This window comes from Carlito syrichta, unplaced genomic scaffold (genome assembly GCF_000164805.1).
Source record: "Carlito syrichta isolate Samal-C Ts95f unplaced genomic scaffold, Tarsius_syrichta-2.0.1 Scaffold241276, whole genome shotgun sequence".
Classification (NCBI taxonomy): Eukaryota; Metazoa; Chordata; class Mammalia; order Primates; family Tarsiidae; genus Carlito; species Carlito syrichta.
In genome coordinates this window covers 756,491-776,103 of record NW_007185372.1, presented here as the reverse complement: position 1 = coordinate 776,103, position 19,613 = coordinate 756,491, and the positions used below count along the sequence as shown (strand labels likewise).

Genomic DNA, 19,613 nt, shown 5'->3' with positions numbered 1-19,613 from the left:
CCATAAGTCATCTAAGTTCTCTGGGCATTAGTTATCATTGAAATAAGGTCATTTAAGTGATGTTTAAAGTTCCTTTTCAGTCTTAAAAATTCTACAATTCTCAATTACTTCCAATGCTCACCTCCTTACCTCCCATATATTTTCCAAAAAAGATGTCTCATAAAATTAATATATTTTGTCAAATTCTAATATGTTTTGTTAAATTCTAAAACTTATACAATTTTTCAATAAATTGAATAATAAATCTTACTCAAAGCATTATAAGATGACTCAAAATCATGTCAATTTGGCAGCAACCACTATACTCACATAATATCCACGCCTCCTGGAGTAGCAGATGATGATGTCTGCTCCTTGCTGGATGAAGAATCAGTAGTACATTCTGGTTCAGATACCGAATCACTGCTGCAGGGCTCACTGTTTGGAGATGCATTCCTTTGAGAGGTAGTGTCGACTGCTATAGATGTTAACTCACCCTCACTGAATGCATCACTTATAAACATGCCTTCATGGATTAAATAAGCCACCTCTGTGTCCAATGAATTATCTTTTCCAGCATTCTTCTGTTGTGAAATCTCCTCCAATTCTCTAGTCCTCTGGTTTTTGTCAAGAACTGAGAGAACAACACTGTGAATGATATTTAACGTTGCCTACAAAAAAACAGGATACACTTTTCAAGGATTTAAAATATCTTGTACCTAAAGTTCCCAAAAGTAAATTCAGTGCACATAATTTTGAATATCTATGATCATAAATAAGTCAAAGTCATGTATATCTACTAATCTTTTATTATCCAGTAAAAGTGACATGAAAAAGAACTGCTCAGAAGAAATAGGTTCACTAAAGCTTAGAAATATAGTTTCTGTACTTCAACTAATTTTTAAATTGAAAACCTCCCTAAAATATATTGTATGTTTCTCTAATCTCTTAAACAAGTTACACTAAACCTAACTGGGCTGTCACAAAATCATATTAATATGCCTGCCTAAAAGAAAAATAATCCATACTCCCTACTATGTCTAGCGCCAGCCCATCTCTCTCCTCTTCTCTACCTCACTTATTCACTACTCTCCAGACATTCTGGTTCTCTTTCTATTATTTCTATTCTGCTGTTTTCTCTACCTAGACACTCTTCACCTTGATCTTTGCATACACTTTTTTCTCATCACTCAGGATCTGGCACAAATGCTCACTTTCTCCAAGGGGCCTTCTGTGACAATCCTACCAGCATCTCCATCCCATTATCCAGTTAAAAAAAAATCAATATCTAAAATTATCTTTTTAAATTTGTTTATTCTAGGTCTCCTTCCACTGGAATATTAGCTCCATGAAACACTGTAACCCTAATGCCTAGAATAGTGCTTGGCAAATAGGAGATGCTCAATAAATATTGAGAGCTAGATGAGTTGGGCGTGGTGGCTCATGCCTATAATCCCAGCACTTTGGGAGGCCAAGGTAAGAGGACTGCCTAAGCCTATGGGTTCAAGACCAGCCTGGGCAATATGGCATATCTCATCTCTACCATAAATAAATTTTAAAAAATTAGCCAGGTGTCATAGCGCATGCCTGTAGTTCCAGTTACTTGGAAGGCTGAGGCGGAAGGATCGCCTGAGCCCAGCGGGTTGAGGCTGCGGTAGCCGTGAGTATGCTACTACACTCCAGCCTGGGTGACACAGTGAGACTCCAACCCACCCCCCATACACACACACAAAGAAAGCTAGATGAATAAGGAGTAAATGTATATAAATTAATGTCTTTATGGACTATTAAGAAATAAGGGGCTATTTTAGCATTCATTGCCTATTTTAGCATTCATGGTTGATTCTCATAATTTATTTCTCCCATTCTCAAAACCTTTATTTCTTTTTTGGAATTTACATGGTTGTAGGGAAACAGATTCTAACTTCAGTTCTTTAAAATTAGGGTAAGGGTCTAAGCTAGTCCAATCTGCACATGGAACCCCATGATCTGAGCTTATAGTTAAAGAAGGTACACAGAAGAGAGAATTGCAGAGAAATGCCTCCAAGTCTTGAGACATCATCAACACCTCTATCATGTACCTGGATGTTTTTTAGTTATATGAGTTAATAATTCCCTTAATTATTTGAAATGTTCTGAGTTGTGTTTTCTATTATTTGGAAATGAAAGCACTCTGAGACATAGCCAATACAGTATAGTTAATACAGCCTTCAAAACCTTTAAGTAGCAGGTGTTTATGAAATTTCATTGTTTTTTCCTTCTTCATTGACCATTAACTTATTCTGTATTCTCACAAATTTGTTGCTTACTACTTTCCACTGTTGTTTTTAATCCTAACTACTGACCAATCTTTGATGTGCTAACTTCCCCAATCTTGTTTTGCCTTTCTTCTTTCTTATCTCTTCAGTCTTGCTAATTATCTTTCTTAACTTTTTCAAATAAAAGGGCCATGATGATGGGCATGGTCTTTCCTCCCCAATGTCCATTCTACACCATCTCCCCATGGTATAGAAGCCATGTAATTTGGATAGAACTGAACCCACCTTCCAGCTGCAAGTGTCAGTCTTGAATAGCTCACTTAGTGTACTCCCAAACTTCCTTGCCTTGCGATTAGTTCAGAGACGAAAAGAAAAATCCAGACCTAAACCAGTCAGTGTATGACATTTTCCTGACCACAGTGACTGGGCAAGCAACCTAAATTGGTTCAACCAATTAAAATCAAGGACTTGCATTTGGTGACAGAAGAAAAGAAAAAACAAAACTCTAGGTGAAAAATTCTTAACTGGTTCAATCAATAAAGGAATAAAGGAGAATAAAAACTCTAGATTAAAAAAACAGAAAAGAAAAATTCTAGGCAGTGTAGAATTGTGGCAAATGTGGCAGACCTAGAACTGGTGAAGCCAACAAAGAGGAAGGCAGAGCTGAATTAAAAACAAAGAAACTAAGCTGGAGTACCAGACAAAACCATGCATGAAACTCATTTCCAGTCTTAGGTTTTTTTGTTTTGTTTTTTTTTGTTTTAGTTATCTGAGCCAGTACATTCCTTTTATTGTTTAAACTAGTTTGATTTGAATATTTTTCTCCCTTTTAACAACATCTTCGCTGATACAATAAGTTTTCCATATATAGTATATTGGTATTCTCTTAGGGATTCTTCTTTGCTGTTTTCATCAAATCTACAGTTTTAAAGATCTGCTGATTATTTTTCCCAACTTCAGAGTCATTCTTGCTTAAGGATGCCAAAATGCCTGTCTCCAAAAAAACAAGCTTTTACAATATGTAATAGGATCAATAGTAGATACAAGGATTACTTTCTGAACTATTACAGTCTGTAGTAAGTTCATGTTGCAAAAAAACTAGGACAACTAAGCCAAATATAATATTCCAATCTTGAGAACAAAGTGAATAAAACACTCTGGTAACCATACTGATAAATCTCCAACAGGACAGACTAGGATTATTTGTCCACACAACAAAGTGAAAATTTAAGAGCTAAAAAATCTTTGAAAAGAATGTAGGCTGCATTTAAGGGCACTTTTCTTTTCAGCTACAAAAATCTGCTTGATACATGAGGTACATATAACAAACAAGAATTTTAATAAAAATTCAAAATACAATTAACAGTAAATTATGGAGGTCTCATACTTCCTGACTTCAAAACTTACTACAAGACTTGCAATTGTAACAGTTTGGCACAGGCATAAAAACTGACATACAGACCAGAGCTCAGATATTAACCCTTGTATGTATGGTAAAATTTTTTTGACAAGGGTGCCAAGACCATTCAAGGGAACAAGGACAGTCTTTGCAACAAATGATGCTGGGAAAACTGGATATTTGCATGCCAAAGAATAAAGGTGGACTCTTATCTTACACCACATACAAAAAATAACCAAAACTGGTAAAAGTCCTAAACATAAGACCTGAAATAATAAAACTCTTAGAAGAAAACACAAGGAAAAAGCATCATGACACTGAATTTGGCACTGATTTCTTGGATATGATGCCAAAAGCACAGGCAACAAAAGAAAATATAGATAAACTGGACTACATCAAGATAAAAAAAAAATCTGTGCATCAAAAGGCACAATTAACAGAGTGAAGAGCAACTCACAGAATATGAGAAAATAATTGTATATCACGTAGCTGATAAGGGGTTAAGATTTGGAATATATAAAGAACTCCTACAAATAAAAAAAAAAAAACCCAAACAACCCCATTAAACACTAGGCAAAGAAGATATAAAAATGGTCAATAAGCACACAAAAAGATGTTCAACGTCACTATTCATTAGAGAAATGCAAATTAAAATCACAGTAAAATACCACCTCATATCCATTAGGATGGCTACTCTGAAAAAAAAATTGGAACTCTTATGCAATGTTGGTGGGATGGCAAAATGGTGAAGCTGCTATGGAAACAGTATGAATGCTCCTCAAAAAATTAGAAGTAGAATTACTATATGATCCAGCAATTCCACTTTTGGGTATACACTCAAAAGAATTGAAAGCAAGGACTCAGATATTTGTATACCCATGTTCATGGCAGTATTATTTACAATAGCTAAAAGGTGAAAGCAACTTATGTCCATTGACAGATAAATGGATAAACAAAATGTAGTATATATGCATATACTAGAATATTATTCAGCCTTAAAAAGGAAATTCTAACACATGTTACAACATAGATGACACCTTTGATAACTTGAGGACATTAGGATAAGTAAAATAAGCCAGTCACAAAAGAACAAATATGATATGATTTCATTTCTATGAGGTACCTAGAATAGTTAGGATCATAGAGACAGAAAGTAGAATGCTGTTTGCCAGGGACTGGAAGATGGAGGGGATGGAGAGTTATTGTTTAATTGTTAACTCTGATACAGAGTTGCAGTTTTGCAAGTTGAAAAGAGTTCTGAGGATGAATGGTCGTGATGGTAGCGCAACAGTATGAATGGACTTAACGCCACTGAGCTGTACACTTAAAAATGGTTACGATGGCAAATGTTATGTTATATTTATTTTACCATGAAAATTTTTCCAAAAAAACAAAACATACTAAAAAAAGGGCATATACTAAAAAAGGACAATTGCTGGGCACTTTGGGAGGCTGGGACGAGTGGATTGCTTGATTCCAGGAGTTCAAGACAGCCTGAGCAATATAGTAAAACCTCATCTCAACAAAAAAGTTTTTTAAAAAATTAGCTGGGTGTGGTGGCATGCACCTGTAATCCCAGATACTTGGGATGCTGAGGCTAAAGGATCACCTGTGCCCAGTAGGTCCAGTCTGAATGACAGAGTGAGACTATTACTTTAAAAAAAAAAAAAGGTCGGCCAGGATTGGTGGCTCAGCCTGTAATCACAGCACTTTGGGAGGCTGAGGCGAGTGGATTGCCTGAGTCCCTGGGTTCGAGACCCACCCGAGCTACTTGGCGAGACCTCATCTCTACAATAAATAAAAAAAAAACTATCCGGGCATGGTAGCGCAAGCCTGTAGTTCCAGCTACTTGGAAGGCTGAGGCAGAAGGATTGCTGGAGCCCAACAGGGCGAGGTTGCAGTGGCCAGGAGCATGCCACTGCACTCCAGTCTGGGTGACAGAGTGAGACTCCGACTCAAAAAAAAAAAAAAGTACAATTAACAACAATATTAGATCCTCAAAAGTCATTAATAATACACTCAAATATGAAAATTTCAAACCCCAACCTTTTTTATTGTTTACCTATTCAAAAAAATTATTGAAATGTTCTGGCTGAAATTTTATGCTCTAGTTTCTTTACTTAAAAACTATCCTTTGTTTTCAAGAGATAAATACAAGAGAAGTTGGAAAGCAAATTATTAACACTGGTAAATGAAACAAGAAATTCAAATAGTTATTTCCTGTAACATGGCAAATACTATTAAAAAGCAAAACGACTTTTTATAATCATAAAAGTAATACCCCTCTTCATAGAAAAACTTAGAAAAAACAGCAAAGGTTAAAAATTTAAATGACATATAATCCAACCATCTGAAGATAATCACCAAAATCTAGGCTGTCTTTTTTCCAGAAGATAAAGATTTTTAAAAGTTTTTCTAGCCGGGCTCGGTGGCTCAGCCTGTAATCCCGCGCCTTTGGGAGGCTGAGGTGAGTGGATTGCCTGAGCCCGCGGGTTCGAGACCCACCTGGGCAGCGAGACCTCATCTCTACAATAAATAAAAAAATCAGTCGGGCGTGGTAGCACGCGCCTGTAATTCCGGCTACTCGGAAGGCGGAGGCGGAAGGATCGCCGGAGCCCAGCAGGTCGAGGCTGTGGTGGCCAGGAGCGGCCACTGCACTCCAGTCGGGGCGACCGAGTGAGACTCCGACTCAAAAAAAAAACAAACAAAAAAAAGTTTTTCTGATATAGCTGAGATTACTCTAGATATAAGTAGGTCTATATCTTGCCTTTTCACTTAATATTACAATGCCTGCATTTTCTTCTATTTAAAAATCCTTGGCTATATATATGATATTCCATGGCAAAATATATATCAGTTATAATTTACTATTCCTCTATTGTCAGACATCTGGTTTCTTTCCAATTTTTACTTATTTAAAAATTCTTCATTAAAAGTGAACAGCTTGTAATTAACATTATTTTCCAGTGAAACCATACCCCTTATAGAATCACACACTTTTTTCAAAGAAAAACAATATCACATTTAAAGGTTATATGTCATCTTCAAAGATGTTCTACACAAGTGCTAGTTTAAATGGCCCAAATGTGAAAATGAGAAATGTAGAGGCCAAAGCAAATCCATTTTGAGTGCTAATCTTACTTCTGATTAACCCCAGTTCTGGGAAGGCCTCTTAGATTTCCAGTTTATCTATTGCTCCTTCTGAAAAAGTAGGTAGTTACTGTAAATCCTACCCTTAAGTCAAACCTTGATGTTACTGTACTTCAACTGTCCTATACATCTCTTCTGAATCACCCTTTCCCTAAGGTATATAAGCCCTCAGACTAGGAGGTAATGGCACAGGAATCCACCATCTTATCTCAATGCTGCACAAGACACAGACATGGCTCCTGTTTTTAAGTCCCTATTAAATGCTTCTTTCTGAGAAACTGGATATGTCAGTCCATTTCTTTGGCTTGTCAGTTTTCTCAGGCTTTGGGGGTAGGTTTATAGAGACCTACCCACTGCAAAACAAGAAATTACAACTATGCCAAATCACTGATCTCATATTGTACACACATGAAATATTCTACTTAGTTTAATCGACATAAAGTCCAAAAGTGGAATAACTACAGTAACTCCTCACTTAATGCTGTTGATAGGTTCTTGGAAACAGTGACTTCAAGCAAAACAATGTACAGCAGGTCCTTGAATAACGTTTCCTTCAATGTCGTTTCATTATAATGTTGATGAGGAAAAAAATTGATTTTGTTATATATGTCATTTTGCTTCAAGTCAGTTTCCAAGAATCCACTGATGACATTAAGTAAGGACTTACTCTTACTTTTTTTTTTTTTTTTTTTGAGTTGGAGTCTCACTCTGTCGCCCAGACTGGAGTGCAGTGGCCGCTCCAGGCCACCACAGCCTCAACCTGCTGGGCTCCAGCGATCCTTCCGCCTCAGCCTTCCGAGTAGCCGGAATTACAGGCATGCGCTACCATGCCTGGCTGATTTTTTGATTTATTGTAGAGATGAGGTCTCGCTGCCCAGGCAGGTCTCGAACCCGTGGGCTCAGGCAATCCACTCACCTCAGCCTCCCAAAGGCACAGGATTACAGGCTAAGCCACTGAGCCCGGCCTTACTCTTACTTTTACAGTTACTGGAAAAGCTCCAGTACAGTAGCTCACAACTATAATCCCAGCAATTTGGGAAGCCAAGGCAAGAGGATTGCTTGAGCCTAGGAGCTCAAGACCAACCTAGGCAATATAGTGAGACCTCATCTCTACAAAAAAATTAAAAAAATTAGTCAAGCTTGGTGGTATGCACCTGTAGTCCCAGCTACTTAGAAAGCTGAAATGCAAGGACCGCCTGAGCCCAGGAGGTCAAGGCTGCTGTAAGCTGTGACCATACCACTGCACTCCAGCCTGGGTGAGAGACCTCAACACACAAACACATGAAAGACAGAAAGACAGATAGACTGACCAAAAGAAAGATAGAAAGGCAGACAGAAAGGAAAGACAGATGGGAAGGAAGGAAGGAAGGAAGGAAGGAAGGAAGGAAGGAAGGAAGGAAGGAAGGAAGGAAGGAAGGAAGGAAGGAAGGATTACTGGCAAAAAGTTAGCCAATTCTACACTACGCTAAATAGGAAATCTATATATCCAGACATGCAATAATAGAAATGTGTGGTGATGATGAGGTCATGGTCGGAATATAAGAAAAAGTGAAAACATGGTCTAGTTATTGAACAATCCATAGATACAGGTTTCTGTCTATCACTATCAATGAGTGACTTAGCATTATTCCAGTGTCAATAAGGAAAAGCCATGTCATAGACAAGTACCAAAGTCCCCCAGGCTATTTAATATAGTAATTAGGAGAAGCTGGGAATGTTAACTAGCACATTAAGCACAATGCTGACACTTGATAACTCAAAAAATATCAAATTTCATAACTGGACCCTTTCAACTGTTATACTCAATAATTCCTAATAACTTATTAAAACACAGCTATGACATTTTAGTGATTTCAACCAATATGTATTATAGTCTATGACATATTCTGAAAAATGTTATGACATATGTTATTTTCCTTATACTAAATGGCTTAAAATTAGCTGGGCTCAGTGGCTCAGCCTGTAATCCCGTGCTTTGGGAGGCCAAGGTGAGTGAATTGCCTGAGCCTGTGGGTTCGAGACCCGCCTGGGCAACTTGGCAAGACCTCATGTCTACAATAAATCAAAAAAACTAGCCAGGCATGGTAGCATGCACCAGTAGTTCCGGCTATTTGGAAGGCTGAGGCGGAAAGATCGCGGGAGCCCAGCAGGTCGAGGCTGCGGTGGCTGGGAGCAGCCACTGCACGCCAGTCTGGGTGGCAGAATGAGACTCCGACTTTAAAAAAGTAAAAAATAAAAAATTAAGTGGTTAGACTAAAGAGACAAAAAAATTAAAAGTAATGCATACTCCTTGATTGGATCTTTGCCAAAAAAATAAAGAAAAATCTGCAATAAAGGACAGCAATAGGATAATATGAATATGAACAATATGTTTAAAAAAACCATATATCAACATTGAATTTATAGAAAAATTAGCAATTTAGGATGAATTTTTTAGTGTTTCACAATATTGTGCCTCTAAATAATCTAGGAGTCGAGCGACACAAAATCACCTGAGGAAATATTACTGTATAATACTGAATGCCAAGGAAGCATTACAATATTTATTTTTAATAAAAATCATCAAAAATTGCCAAATCTGAGGCATCTAAATTCTTTTTTACAACTGAGCCGCTTTAGAAAAATTACAAAAACAAAGAAACTACGTTTTATTCTGTAGTTTGATTCCATATATATGTGTGAGTATATATATATATATACACTATATATACTTATTATATATATATATATACACTATATATACTTATTATATATATATATATATATATATATATATAAAGCTGACTTAATTTTAGGGATATTTTCGATAAACTGATACATAAGCTTACCTTAACTCTCTGTAGGAAAACTGTAAACTTAGAGAAGATGTCCTTTAGCAGATCAAACCACTGGGGAAAATTCAACATTCTCATCTGATCTGCAAGCCTAGAAAAAATAATTCAAACAAAAATAGTAATTGTCTCTGGACCAATATAACATCTATAAATTGGAGGAAACGAGATTAAACACTATTCATTGACATAAGAATTAAATGCAATTTTACCTAGATACCTCATTAAAATCACAGAATCTTGAGGTAAAGAGGTTAATTACCAAACAATTATGACTTGTTTAAATATCTGTAAAACTAGTTTAAATAATTTGACATATGAACCTTATCATATATAGATTTCCTGTGAACATGCTTTATGATGATTAAATGAATAAACCACAGAGAAATAGACCAATTTGGGGTAAGGTAAAGATATGTTCTGAAATAAAAATAGAAACATAACCTCTCCCCTAACAAATTTAATAATCTACTTTTCTAACCACAACCTAAAAAGTACTTTTCCACATATGAGAGGTAATACGGCACGACAGCGAAGAGCTTGGGCTCTGGAGCCACACTGCCTAAGTTCAAAATTCCACAGCTTACTGGAGTTACTAGCTATGACTCTGGCAGGTGACTTAAACCTTCCATGCTCCAATTTTCTCATCTTAGCATGAAGAAAGTCACAGAATCTACCATATATGGTTGTTGTAAATATTAAATGAGTTAACAAAAAGTACTTAGAACAGGGCACAGTACATTTTTTTAAAGTGCCATGTAAGTATCAGCCAATATTATAATTTTTGGCAAATGACATAAATCAATAAGTTCAAGGTGAAAAAAATTAATGCAAAACAGAATTCCATAAAGATACTTTATAGTACTAAAATGATTTATTACTCTAAATTTTTAATGAATGCTGCTGCAACTAGGGGTTTGTTCTCAAAAAGTACTTCTGGACTTGATATACAGGAACTTCTCTACTTAATGTTAAGAAAATTCCCTAGGGAAAAAAATTAAAAATAACTGACTATCCATGTCCATGGGACTTCTAATAGAGTCCCCACAACTTACATATCTTTCCCCAACTACTAGCACTTCCCCTATTATTACATGTGTTTCAACTAAATCTGAAACTGAGTTTTCCCCAGGTGACAGTATGGAAATTAAAACTCCACAATCTCCATTCTGTGGGTTTGGCCAAGGGAAGCTTAATAGTTATCCATATTACTGTTCATACCTTAGGCCAGTTAATAAAGTTTACCAATCTATGTGAATGAGAAATTCAGTCAGAAAATATCACCATTCTTCCCAAAATAAAAGAATAGAAATTTAAAGGATGAAAACAGTTACAGACATGGGTAATTCAAAATCACATACTCAAACTTCTTGAAGCCAATTAGAAGCTAGATTTTAATTACATGGCTAAATAATTTAAACCTGATATTTGCTATGTACCGTAATGAATTACATTCAATTCCTTCCCCACCCCACCCACCATCTACATTCTTTCTCTCTGCCCTGGGAGGCCAATCTACTGGCCTTGGCCAATGAGTAGCCCTAACAAAGCCTGAAAGGAGAAAAAGTACTCCAGCTTTTTTCCTTGAAAGGTTGCCTCAGGATGACCGCTTCCCTCTACTCAAGGTGACAGCTTTTTTTCCCCAACTACTATCTTTCCCCTGAATTCTGTTAACTGTTCTTTTCCCTTGTCTCTTAAAGTTTCTATACTGTCACTTGTGATTTTCCTTCCCCCTGCTCAAAACTGAGTAAATAATTCATTAAATTTTCCCTAAATATTTCTAATTTTCATGTATCATCTTTTCCCTAATAGTCATCAACCTATATATTTATACTTACTTCACAACAACATCTGTGTTTATTTCTTCTATTTGTGAAACTTTATTAATCACACACTGCAAAATTTAAGAAAAACAAAAACATTTTGATTAATTTTCTTTTGAATCCTAAGTACTTCATGTTCCATTTGTACATTAAAAAGGCCTTCGGTGACTAGAATAATCATTTTACCAGACTGTTCTTGTATCTCTTATACATATCTCAAAGTGTTTAAAAAATTGCAGCATTGCCATTAACCAATTAAATAATTATTTCATTTAAACTGGCATAATTAACATCTTCTACTATTTAACATTGTTCAAAATCATACACTAGAAAAACAGAACTATAATACTTAAGCACAAGATGTAAACACCATATTAAAACCCCCAAAGAAACTTCCATTGGAAGCTACATTTTCTTATAATATACACAACAGTTTAAAGTTAATAAATAAGTGCTTAAATTTCAGAAGTCTGGGAATTGAAACACAGCAGTTTGAAAAGAATATTTAAAAGTATACATACAGAAAATTGTACAAAGCATGTTTACAGCACAATACTTTTGCCCAAGTATAGTACATCCATGTAATCAGAACTCAGCTCATGAAGCTGAATGCTGCTAGTACCCAGAGCTCCTTTCCTACTCTCCTAGTTTCTACTTCCTCCCAAAACAAACTACTATCCTGATTTCTAAACCACAGATTAATTTTGCCTGTTTGAATTTTACATAAGTGAAATCATACAGTGGCCGTGTGTTTCTTGTGTCTGGCTTTTTTGGCTCCATATTATATCTGTAATACATTTACATTTTTCTGAGTAATGTATATACTACAGTACTATTTATTTTTTCTACTGATGATGGAATTTTTGTTGTTTCCAGTTTTTGTTTTTTATTTTATTTTATTCATATGCATTTTATTTTAGAATAATGGGATCCGAGGAGGATTTGCTACATAAGTATACCATGTAAAGGTGAAGCTTGGGCTTCTAACAAGGCTTCTCTCCAACAGTAGCATGAACATGGTATCCAATGGGTGGTCTTGTATCCCCTATTCCCCCTCTCCTTCCTTCTGTCCTTCAGCAGTACCCAGTGTCTATTGTTTCTGCCCTTGTGCCCACAAAAATCAATGTTTGGTGCCCACTTATGAATGACAAAATGCAGTATTCAGTTTTTTGTTTCTGTAATAATTCACTCAGAATGATGGTCTCCAGTTGCATTCATATTGCTGCAAAGGACATGATTCTGTTCTTCTTTATGTCTGCGTAGTAGCCCATTGTGTATATGTACCACATTTTCTTTATCCAGTACACTTTCAGTGGGCAGCTGGGTTGATTCCATGTTTTGTTTTTCATTTTAGTGTTTTTGTTTGTTTTGTTTTTTTTGAATTGGGAGTCTCACTCTGTCACCCAAGTTGGAGTACAGTGGCATGATCACAACTCACTGCAGCCTCAAATTCCTGGGCTCAAGTGAACCTCCCACCTCTACTTCCTGAGTAGCTGGGACTAGAGGCATGTGCCACCATGACCAGCTAATTTTTTTATTTTTTGTAGAGACAAGGTCTTGCCATGCTGCCTAGACTGGTCTCAAATTCCCCGGGCTCAAGCAATCCTCCTACCTTGGCCTCCCAAAATGCTGGGATACCAGGCATAAGCCACCACACCCAGCCTGTTTCGTTTTGGTTTTATTTAAATTACAAATAGTACCACCATGAACATTCTTCCATTGTGCTTTTGTGTACTTACATATGTATTTATGTTGGGTGAATATCTAGGAATAGAAATGCTGGTTCCCAATATATGTGTATATTTAGCATTAGTAGATATTGCCAACAAACATTTCAAAATGGTTGTACCAATTTTAAGATACAATTTTAATCAGTGTTTGAAAGAGGGGATGATTTTGCCAGGTACAGTGGCTCATGCCTATAATCCCAGCACTTTTCAGAGGCTGAGACAGGAGGATCACTTGAACCCAGAGTTCAAAGCTACAGTGAGCTGTGATCATGCCATTGCACTCCAGTCTGGGTGACACAGCGAGACTCTGACTCACAAAAAAAAAAAAGAGAGAGAGAGAAGAGAAAAGAAAGAGGGGATGATTTTTTAAATCTTTGCATGTTTTATTTAAACATTAATAACTTATATATGTACATTCAACCTAATGATGATGATTAAGTCTAATAAAAACATTTAAAATTAAGATTATCTTTTTCATACATTTTCATATATAGAAAAACTGAGTTCAGTGATTAAGATGTATCTGAGAAAAAAGTCAAAACAAAGATTAAGAATGCTAAAAAAACAAGGATTATAGCTTATAATTATAAATATAATTTATTAGAGATTAGGATAAAAAGAAAATGAACATTTGTCTACTGCTGGTGGGAATAAAATTGGCAACATCTTTTTAGATAGCAATTCAGTGCCTTATAACACATAACTTAAAAATACTTTCACTCCCTGACCAGTAATTCCATTTCTGGAACTCAGCCTAAGAAAATAGTCTTAAATATGAAAAACAAACAAACAAAAGAACTTTATACCAAAGATGTCTAACACACCGTTATTTACAGAATCAAATTAAAAACAATCTAAATATTCAACACAGAGGAAAAGGTAAGTAGGTTTGACCAACATAAAGTTGATAACATTTTATATAACCATTAAAAATAAAAATGCTTATGTTGCAATTCTAACCGAAATATATGTTCAAAATCATATATACATTATGACAACAATACAAAACATCAGTAACAATCTAAAAATAGCACAATTCCTTTTTTTTGTTTTTTGAGTTGGAGTCTCACTGTATTGCCCAGGCTGGAGTGCAGTGGCACACTCACGGCCAACCCAGCGTCGACTTGCTAGGCTCTGGCGATCCTTCTGCCTCAGTCTTCCAAGTAGCCAGAACCACAGGTGTGCACTACCATGCCCAGCTAATTTTTGATTTATTGCAGAGATGAGGTCTCCGCAAGTTTCCTGGGCTGGTCTTGAACCCTTGGGCTCAGGCAATCCACTCGCCTCGGCCTCCCAAAGTGCTGGGATTACAGGCTGAGCCACCAAGCCTGGCCAATAGCACAATTCTTAAAGTAATAAATCTTTTGGATGATAGAACTATGTTTTTCTTTCTTCTATTTTCCCAAAAATTCAATTTTTAGATAAATGAGCAAGTATTATTATTATACTGTGTATATAATTACTAGGAAAACATATAAATAAACCTCAGAAAAATTCTAGATCAAAATATATCAAATAAAAATGTACAATTACCTGTTTAATAATATTCTTTGCTGTAATAATCATTTCTTCACCATAAATTTCTAAAAAATTAAGTTTTCTTTGTTTTAAAAGTCCAAATACAAGAGATACTAATCTTTCCTATTAAAATAAAAGAAGAGTATATAATGTCACATTTTAAATATAAAATAATCTTACTTAGAGGTAGAAATATTTAGTATCAAGGATTTTGTTTGATCTTCAAATCTCTATCTTGATATGGTATTTTCTAGAAGCCTGAAAACAAATCCTCCCATAGTAATCTTGTCAGCAGGTTTTTATAGTCAGTGATCCAAAACAGGTAAATTTTACTCCCTCACAGTGGATCAAAGGAAGCTGGTTTGGGAGCAAACTAATACAAGTGTATTTTTTTGGTTTTATTTCAACAAACTGTTAGAAAGTATCCTTCTCAAACCCAATGACCAATAAATACTCCATAAAACCTTTGCTTTTTAAGTCATAGTCTAGAAGACTGGAATGATAACCTGCACTCTCAGTGGAATATCAACTGCCAACATATATTAGGGCTTTTGGATTCTTTGCTAGTTCTTGGCAGTGATTATCATTGAGAAATACCAGACAAGTGAAGCTTGACTATATCTGTATATGCATAAAGTATGTTCATAATAGGGGTACTCAGTGAATGTGAATGACTGATAAATTACATGATAATGATCACTTTTTACAAAAGATAAACTCCAGCACATATACACACAAATACACAGAATATAATTTATCCTGTATTAATATTTTAAACTTGGTTTGTAAGCCATAAAGACTTCATTTTAATTTTACTTTCTAATTAAGCTATAAAATTATTTTATTCTCTAATTTTATAGAATAGTGAACAATGGTGCTTGCTGAAGTCACATAGCTAGTGAAGGATTTCATAGGTCTACCAGGACTTTCAAATTTCAACTGAAGATAATTTTGCTTATTATAATCTGAGAAGAATGTATCCTAAACTAAGAATGTTAGAAACTAACACTAAACAATGGCATCAATTTAATTCCACAGTTCAAAATACATACCTCTTCTAAAATTTGACAGTCATCTTCCAGTGATCTATTTAAGTCATTATGAGAATAAGTAGAAAATTCTGCAATCATCATTTTATCTATCAGTTTTTCTAATTCACAAAGCTGTGATCCCAAATGCCTACAAAGGAAGAGAAAAATGTTATATATATATGTATAATATATATACACACACATATATATATTCTCTAAGAAACAAAAATTCACTCTAAGATCAAGGAAGCTAAATGGCAAAACTTTCTAGCTGACAGTAACTGTGATGTTTTAGTGAAATGGAGTCCTTTAACTTAGCAACATAGCAATGATTTCACTTTATCTCCCAAATTCTATTTTTTACTTTACAATTGACCCTTGAACAATGCAGGGGTTGGGGTGCTAACCTGTTGCAAAGCCAAAAATCTGTGTATAATTTTTGACTCTCCAAAAATGTAACTAATAGCCTACTGTTGACTGGAAGTCTTACCAATAACATAGTTGATTAAGACATATTTTATATGTATTACATACTGTATTCTTACAATAAAGTTACAGAAAAGAAACTGTTACCAAGAAAATCACAAAAGAGAGAACATATTAACTATTCATTAAGTAAAAGTAGATCATCATAAAAATTGTCTTCACATCAAGCAGGTTGAGGAGGAGGAGGAGAAAGGATTGGTTTTGACATCTTGGGGAGGCAAAGGTGGAAGAGGCGAAGGAAGAGAAAGGAGAGATAGGCACACTCAGTGTAACTTTATAGAAATTCATCATAATTTGTCTGTTTTGCTTTTTCATTTCTCTAAAATTTGTTTCTATATAGTACCAATCCTTCTTCCACTGTTTCTTTTCATTTCAGTCCTCATATCATAGAAGCATCCATGTTGTAATAAAAGAAGTCAAAAGCAGTCTTGACCAGAACCCTTCTTCCAGATTGCCTAATGTTACATTGTTTTCCGGCACTGCTGCTTCTACATCTTCTTCCTTATTGTCTGGCACTGGTTTGAAAGCACTCATTTCTATCAAGCCATCTTCTGTTAATTCCTCTGGTGTGTTGTCTATTAGTTCTGGAATTTCTCTAAGATCCTTATTTAAAACCTTCATCCTCCCACTTTTGCCATATCAACAATCTTTCATGATCTCCTTGATTGGCTCTGTTGTAAATCCTAAGAAGTCATGCACAACTTATAGACAGCTTACTCCAGCAATAATTTACTGTTTTGGGTTTGATGGTTTTCACAGCTTTTGCTATAATGATGGCATTGTCAATGATGTAAACCTTCCAGATTTTCATGATGTTCTATCGAAGTTCTCTTCCATAGTATAGTACACCATAGATTACTGTGTGTAATGAGACATAAAAGTCCACATGACCCCCTGATCTAGAGTCTGAATTAGAGACATTGTGTTTGGGGCAAGCTGACTATAGTACTTTGATGCCTTCAGTGTTGAACTCAGGTGGTTCTGGGTAGTCAGAAGCATTGTTCAGTATCAAAAGAACTTTAAGAGGCAGTCCCTTACTGGCAAGGTACTTTATAACTTAAATGACAAAGCATCAATGGAACCAATCCAGAAAAAGGATTCTCATTGTCCAGGCCTTCTTGGTGTACAACCAAAGACTGGTAACTGGTGTTGATCTTTTTCCTTCATGGCTTGGGGGGAGGGGTTTACCAGCTTTTTAGATAAAGGCAGTCATGATTATAAGCCCAACTGCATTTGCACAAAAGAGTGGAGCTAGCTAGTCCCTTCCTACCTTAGATGCTGATGCCCGCTTCTCTTCTTTACTAATAAATATCCTTTGTGGCATCTTTTTTCCAGAAAAAAAAGGCACTTTTTCCTGCATTAAAAAACCTGTTGAGGCAGATATATCAATGATTTCCTTAAAGACTCGTCTACTGCTTCTTGGTAGTCTGAAGTTGCTACTCCTGTTACCTTGACACTTTTTAAGCCAAAACAGAAAGTACGAAATTACTCTTTTTTTTTTTTTTGAGTTGAAGTCTCACTCTGTCACCCAGACTGGATTGCAGTGGCCGCTCCCAGCCACCGCAGCCTCGACCTGCTGGGCTCCGGCGATCCTTCTGCCTCAGGCTTCCAGGTAGCTGGGACTACAGGCGCACGCTACCATGCCCAGCTAATTTCTTTTTTATTTATTGTAGAGATGAGGTCTCGCCAAGTTGCCTGGGAGGGTCTCGAACCCACAGGCTCAGGCAATCCACTCACCTCAGCTTCCCCAAGCGTGGGATTACAGGCTGAGCCACTGAGCCCGGCCGAAATTATTCTTTGCTGGTATTAAATTCTTCAGCTTTAGATCCTTCACCTTCCTTTTGCTTTAAGTTGTCACATGATGACTTTGCTTTCTTGAATATATAGGTATGCCTTTCTTATAGCAATCTTGCATCCACACAAAAGCTGCATTTCAATACTAGATAAAAAGATACTTCACAAAAAGTACAAGTTTTTCATGCCTGCTGGTGTAGCTGCAACAATAGCTTCAAGTATTTGCTTTTCTATTTTTACAATGGTCCTTATGCTGGATTCATTTATTTTGAGATGGTGGGCAACTGTGGCTGTAGATCTGAATCTATGGTTCATATGAAGCAATTCAACTTTTTCTTGTAATGTCATGACTTGTCTCTATTTCTTGGGAGCATTTTCAGTGTCACTAGTGGCACTTCACATGGGCCCCATGGTGTTATTCAAAATTTATCATACTGTACTAAACACAATGAAATATTTGAAAAATACACAAGAACCAGGATAGATCATCAATTTGTACTGCAATACACAATTTACTAAAGAGACAAACTGCTTACAGAGATAAGCATCCCATTATGTTTTAGGTAGATACTCAAATACTTGAAATCACTGCAATAGTAACAGGAGGTGGCTACAAAATTATTACAGTAGTACCGTATGTACTATTAATTTTATGTAGTTATGATCTTAATACAACATCTTTATATTAGTTTATATTTTTCTCAGCTGCAAATGGTGCCATGTTTGGCCTAAAGTGTTTGTACAGGTTTTGATAAATTTTAACTTTTTAGAATAGATTTCTGTATATTTTATGGTAGTAAATGATAAATAGACTAGTATGTATATATATTTTATACATTCATGACATACCACTTTCTTAATTTTTTTGATATTTCTAAGCTACATGGCTGGTCTGCAATTTTTTCAAATTGTCACAAATTTTCACAATATTTTTCAATATATTTGTTGAAAAAATATGCATACAAGCGGGCCCAAACAGTTCAAACCCATGTTGTTTAAGGGTCAACTGCATATCTTTAACCTCCAGTTAAATGTGTTCTAGAAAACCTGGCTACTTGGTAAATTTTATGACTGCTTTTCACAGACAAAATATTCAGATGTTCTAAGTTTTTTCCTTACTAATCATTTACTATCAATGGTGATAACGTCCCAGCTCTTCATTTATTTAGCAAATAGCAGTGTCTATATGCCTGGCCTTGTCCTGGGTCTGAAGGACCATAGGTACAGACTGACTCAATTTAACCTCTGCTAGTTTGAGTTACTGTGCATTATTCCTCCAGTCATTAAGCTAAACGTCATTAGAACACAAGACTAAAAATGCAAAGATGAAGTAGCTTCACATACAAAGGGATTTTTATCACACAACCTAATAGTTTCATAAAAGCAATGAGCTGAAGAAATCCAGATAACCTATTTGGTCCAAAGCATTTCAAAACTTAAATAAAATAGTCCAGTGGAAAAATCTGTTTACAAAAGGGGAAAAAATATTTTTAAAAGTTCTGTCTCAGCCGGGCTCGGTGGCTCAGCCTGTAATCTCGCACTTTGGGAGGCTGAGGTGAGTGGACTGCCTGAGCCCGCGGGTTCGAGACCCGCCTGGGCAGCGAGACCTCATCT

The 19,613-nt window shown here is 35.9% G+C and overlaps 1 protein-coding gene across 1 annotated transcript in view; it reads right to left on the bottom strand.

Moving 5' to 3' along the window:
• VPS54 (VPS54, GARP complex subunit) overlaps window positions 1-19,613 on the bottom strand; it is a gene marked incomplete at its 3' end in the record, with an annotated part of 99,035 nt that overhangs the window by 18,711 nt on the left and 60,711 nt on the right. Inside the window, exons 8-12 of the mRNA XM_008051883.2 lie at window positions 15,741-15,867; window positions 14,704-14,811; window positions 11,456-11,511; window positions 9,615-9,711; window positions 310-650 (exon numbers count right to left, since the gene is read on the bottom strand). Of these exons, the coding sequence (XP_008050074.1) occupies window positions 310-650; window positions 9,615-9,711; window positions 11,456-11,511; window positions 14,704-14,811; window positions 15,741-15,867 (729 nt within the window). The remainder of the gene's footprint in view (window positions 1-309; window positions 651-9,614; window positions 9,712-11,455; window positions 11,512-14,703; window positions 14,812-15,740; window positions 15,868-19,613) is intronic.